The sequence below is a fragment of the Leucopleurus acutus genome (assembly GCF_964270905.1).
Source record: "Leucopleurus acutus genome assembly, chromosome: 17".
NCBI lineage: Eukaryota > Metazoa > Chordata > Mammalia > Artiodactyla > Delphinidae > Leucopleurus > Leucopleurus acutus.
The window spans coordinates 35,223,304-35,228,544 of record NC_139159.1 but is presented as its reverse complement, the minus strand read 5'-3'; the positions used below and the strand labels follow the sequence as shown (position 1 = coordinate 35,228,544).

Sequence of the window (5,241 nt, the reverse complement as noted above, 5' to 3'; positions counted from 1 at the left end):
GCAGCCAACGGTAAAACACTGGTGAAATAGGTCAAAACTCTAGGCCAAAAATCCATTATTATTATCATCAGTGACAGTACCACAACTGTGCCCTTCAGAATTAATAATCGCTCCTAAGAATCTTCATTTGGCACCAGATGATGCGGCTAAGAGAAACACTCTGGGAGGTTTTGAATCAGACTTGGTTTTTTGTTAGCCAAGTTACAGGAGAATTTTTAAAGTGGGGGGAAGGGAAGAAGCAAACGGACCAGGAAAAGAATTTAAGCCATCATCTATAAACCAACAAAGCACTGATAGTTCCAAACATTATGTCAGACACTAAAATGACTGATATAGGCTCAAGTGGTTTATAAAACCTATAAAAAGACTACACCAGCAAAGTTCCCATTTATCTGTAGAGTTCAGAAACTAAAACAAGGAATATTTTAGCTTAAAAGCTTATCTCAAGAGAATCATACACACTTCACATGAATACAAATACCCGAAACCAAACATTTTTAAAAGCTCCAATACCCAAAATATAAAGAAAAATATTAATTCAGAAGACTCGATCAATCCATGATAATCACAAAACGGCTGGGCAATCTCTATCTCCCTTCCACACTAACCATCCATCCCATGGAAGACCAAGGGAGAACAGACCTTCCAGACTTACCTTCCAGACCTTCCAGACACCTGGCTGCTGCAAAATTCTATGGAGACTCCTTGTGCAACAGCAGTTTCCCATCTCTTGTGTCTCTCCCTATCGTGATCATGATCATGCAGGAAGCAAGTCTGGCTGTGCTATTTCTTATCATTGACTGTCACCCATCTGCAGCATGGTATTGTACAGATAAGGAAAAAGTAGTTCCCTTTCCCCCAGAAGGTTGAGGCTCAGGTACAGGGTAATTCTCCTGTGCACACAGTCATTATTTAGGCCGACTCAGTGACTTCAACAGGCGTAATCATGTGATCAGGTTTGTTGCCAGCTGCGTAATGCTCCCACATCTGTAGATAGAGCCGCTCTAGGTCCATTGTGTATTGTTTGGTGTTGAACAGAGGGCTAGATGTTCTCTGCTTCCAGACTTTGCCACGAATTTTCTTCAGGTATTCTAGATCAGTTCCCAGTTTCACAGCTATGTCTTCATATTCTTGTCTATTTTGAGCAATAAGCTCAAGACAGCCTAAACAAGTGAGCTGGGAAGCTGCAACTCGGGAAGCAAGAGTCTCTCCTGGCATAGTCACCACGGGTGTCCCTGACCAAAGGACATCCATCCCTGTGGTGTGTCCATTACAGAGTGGAGTGTCCAAGCAGACATCAGCCAGCTGGCCTCTCCGAACATGTTCCTCTTTAGGAGCAACAGGTGAAAAAATGATACGCTTCTGGGGAAGGCCCATATTTTGTGCATACTGTTGAATATTAGGTTCTCCTACTGCTGGAAAACGCAACAGCCACAGTACACTATTGGGAACACGCTTCAGAATATTTGCCCACATCTGCAAAGTAGATGGGTCAATTTTATATAACTGATTGAAGTTACAGTACACAATGGCATCTTCCGGTAACCCGTACTGAGAACGGGTGGTTACAATAATGGTACGGGGAACCTCCTCTCCAGTGGCAGCCTTAATGTTGATCTGGGTAGTTGCCAGTCCATTGCTAAGACTGAATCCATTAATTGTTATCTGAATTTGTCCTCTGTTAATCATTTCAATAACTGCCTCTGCAATAGTATTCATAGGAATGACAGGCATATTAAGAGCCGTATTACTGCTGTCTGCGTTGTCTCCTCCATCAGGACATTTCATCTTGACAATCTGCACATCTGGGAGACTATCAAGAAATGCTTTGAGGTCGATGCCATTCAGCACAATCCGATTGTCATAAATGTGCCCATTGGACTTAAAATCGATGACTGCCTTCTTCTTCAGGTGAGGGAACATATTAGCATGATCACCAATAAAGAAAGTACGGGGCATATAAGCCAGTTTCTCAGAATACTGCTCAGCAACTTCAGCAGGTGAAGTTTCCTGATCAGTGATGATATAATCCATGAAAAGCACGCCACTGGTCCCAGGGTAGCCCAGCCACATTGCCTGAATAGGAGCTGGCCTGAGAGCAAAGAGTTCATTTCGAGCACCCCTGGTATAACCATTCATATTTACAAGGATGTGTATACCATCTTGATGGATGCGATCAGCTGCTTTCCCATTGCATGGAATCTGAGAAAGATCAATGAAATGATGGGCTTCTGCCATCACCTTCGCTCGGAAGTTTGTGCCATCATCTGGGCTCAGGGCATAACAGAATACCTCAAATTTATCAGGATTGTGCATGCCTGGAATAGACTGCATAAGATGAGAAGTAGGATGATTCCCAAAGTCAGAACTCACGTATCCTACACGCAGTCGACCATCACTGAGCTTCAAGTCTTTTGGATGTTCGTACGGTGGTTTATGAAGGACACTGATCTCATCCAAGCAGAGGTTCCCATGGCTCTCAGCAATAGCCTTCCTGAAGCCATGAGAAAGAGGATAGAGCATACTATGATGAGGCTGCACAGAAGGTAACCTATTCTTCTCCAGCTGGTCAGCCACAATGCTGACCAACTTCTTCATTCGCTCATCATAGTCTGTCCAATCACAGACAATCTGCAGGCAGTGAGCCAAATCACAATAAGCGTCAGGAAAATCAGGTTCAAGCTTCAGAGCAGTGCGATAAGAAGCAATTGCTTCTGGAATATTCCCTGAATACTTGTGGATGGAAGCCAGATTGCTGTGGGCATCCGCAAGTGCAGGGTTAATCTGAATGGCACGAGTATAACACTGCAAGGCTCCCTGAACATCCTGCATCTCCTTTAGAGTGTTTCCCATGTTACAATAGGCATCAGCAAAGGTAGGACTGATTCGAACAGCCTCCTTATAATGCATCAGAGCTTCCTGCAGTTTTCCCTGCTGCTGCAATACACTTGCTAAATTTGAATGGGCAACAGCAAACTCTGGGAAGACTTCTAATGCTTTACAATACAAGCGAACTGCCTCTTCAATGTTTCCCTGGTCTCCTTTGATATTGGCTAGGTTATTCAGAGAGTCTGCATGGGTGGGACACAGCCGCAGAGCTGTATTATAACACTCTTCTGCTTCGGCAACACTGCCCTTCTCTTCCAGAGCGTTGGCTAGGTTGCAGTAAGCATCAGGGAAATGTGGTTGCAATTCAATAGCTCGCCTGCAGGTGTCTATTGCCAGATCTATCAGGCCTTGCTCATAGTATACACAAGCCAGGTTGGCATGTACCACTGCATGATTTGGGCTCAAGCTTAGGGCACAAAGGTAAGCTGCCACAGCTCTGTCAAAAATCCGTGCCTCTTTCAAGACATTTCCTAAATTGATATAAGCATCCAGAAAATTGGGGTCAAGGGTGACAGCCTTTTCAAAGTGATGAATTGCAAGCCAAATCTCCCCTTGTGCATTGAAAACACAGCCAAGATTACTCCAAGCTACTGCAAAGTTCGGTTGCGTCTCCATTGCTTTCAAATAACATGCCTTGGCTCCTTCCAAGCGACCCAGGGCTTTGAGCAGGTTCCCCAGGTCACTGCGAACACAGTACAAATCAGGATTGCACTGAAGAGCAGAGACGTAAGCTTGTACTGCCCCTTCCATGTCGCCTGCTGCTACCAAAGCGGCTGCCAGGTTAATATAACCATCGATGAAATCTGGTTTGAGATGCAATGCATGCCGGTAATGCTCAATTGCTTCCTGCAACTGCCCTCTTTCCTTGTACACATTCCCCAAATTCGAATAGGCTTCTGCCAGAAGAGGGTTCTGTTTAATTGCCAGAGTACTAAAGTGGGCAGATCTGTCCAGCCTTCGACACTGGAAGTGTAGAGATGAAAGTAATAAAAGTACTCCAGTATTGTCTGGCTCTTGTCTCCACAGCTGCATGCAGTGTCTCTCAGCTGCCTCAAAATCTCCTGCCTGATACTCTCGATGTGCCAACTCAGCTAACCCTTGGAAGGAAAGCATACGTTTTGTTGGTTCTGTGCTGTCGGCCACGTTGCCCACAGAAGACGCCATCTGGAGCTTCTGGAGAGAGTGAGAAAAGGGGGTAATTGAGTCCCGCTGCCGCCACTACTGGCAAGAATATTTCTAGAGGTAGCAAGTACGAGGGCAGCAGCCGTACCACTGCTTTGACAGGCTTAAGCGGCGGCGACAGTTACAGGCACCGAACCTTAGGAACTCTGGTTGGTCGTCTAACTCTCATGCTCTTGAAATCTTAATTCTTAACCCTGCCCTCTTCCACCATTTTTCTCCTAATCAGGGAATAAAAATTACCTATACACTTGCCTTAGAAGAAATCAAAAGTCAGTAGTCCAAACACTTTTCAAAATTTTGATTTCTGCCCAGTTGGAAAGGAAATACATGATTGACTTTACTTCATCATTCATATAGTCAATGTGGAAAACATTAGGGCCGTGAATTTCAATACAGTAAGATCAGAAAATTTTAAATTGGCCTTCCCAAACCACTAATAAGTAACCAATGTTGTATATAATGCTAAAATCTTAGAGACTGAGTTTGATATTTTAAAAGTTCTGAAAGGATTAGCTAATTTCTCCTCATCATATTTCTCATGCCTCAAACCTGAGTATTACATTTTTAAAAATAAATTTATTTATCTTTATTTATTTATTTTTATTTTGGCTGCGTTGGGTCTTCAATGCTGCGTGCAGACTTTCTCTAGTTGTGGCGAGCGGGGGCTACTCTTTGTTGCGGTGCCTGGGCTTCTCATCACAGCAGCTTCTATTGTTGTTCCACAACTCTATGGGTTCCTTTTTAGGTCCTATGAAGAACCCTAGAAATTAGTTCATGGAATTATAAGTTTTTGCAAAATTGTCAAAAGTGAGATATTTTAACTTCCATCAGGTAAGACCAGCGTCTCTTTCTTTGCCAATTTTCCTTCTATCATATTCCGTTATGTTGGATCATATTGGAATGGCCACAGGCTTTTTTGAAATCTGGCTAAGGAGATTTTCTTTTTTCTGTGGTACGCGGGCCTCTCACTGTTGTGGCCTCTCCCGTTGTGGAGCACAGGCTCTGGACGCACAGGCTCAGCGGCCATGGCTCACGGGCCTAGCCGCTCCGCGGCATGTGGGATCTTCCCGGACCGGGACACGAACCCGTGTCCCCTGCGTCGGCAGGTGGACTCTCAACCACTGCGCCACCAGGGAAGCCCTAAGGAGATGTTTTAAGTGAGGCTATTAT

General features: G+C 44.4%; 1 protein-coding gene across 1 annotated transcript; it reads right to left on the bottom strand.

The window, feature by feature from the left end:
- Window positions 1-912: 912 nt before the first annotated feature.
- Window positions 913-4,053, bottom strand: LOC309974088 (UDP-N-acetylglucosamine--peptide N-acetylglucosaminyltransferase 110 kDa subunit-like; the record flags this gene model as incomplete). Its single annotated transcript, XM_082858539.1, has 1 exon — window positions 913-4,053. The coding sequence occupies one exon, from the start codon at window positions 4,051-4,053 to the stop codon at window positions 913-915; it is 3,141 nt and encodes a 1,046-aa protein (XP_082714665.1).
- Between the last annotated feature and the right edge of the window lie 1,188 nt (window positions 4,054-5,241).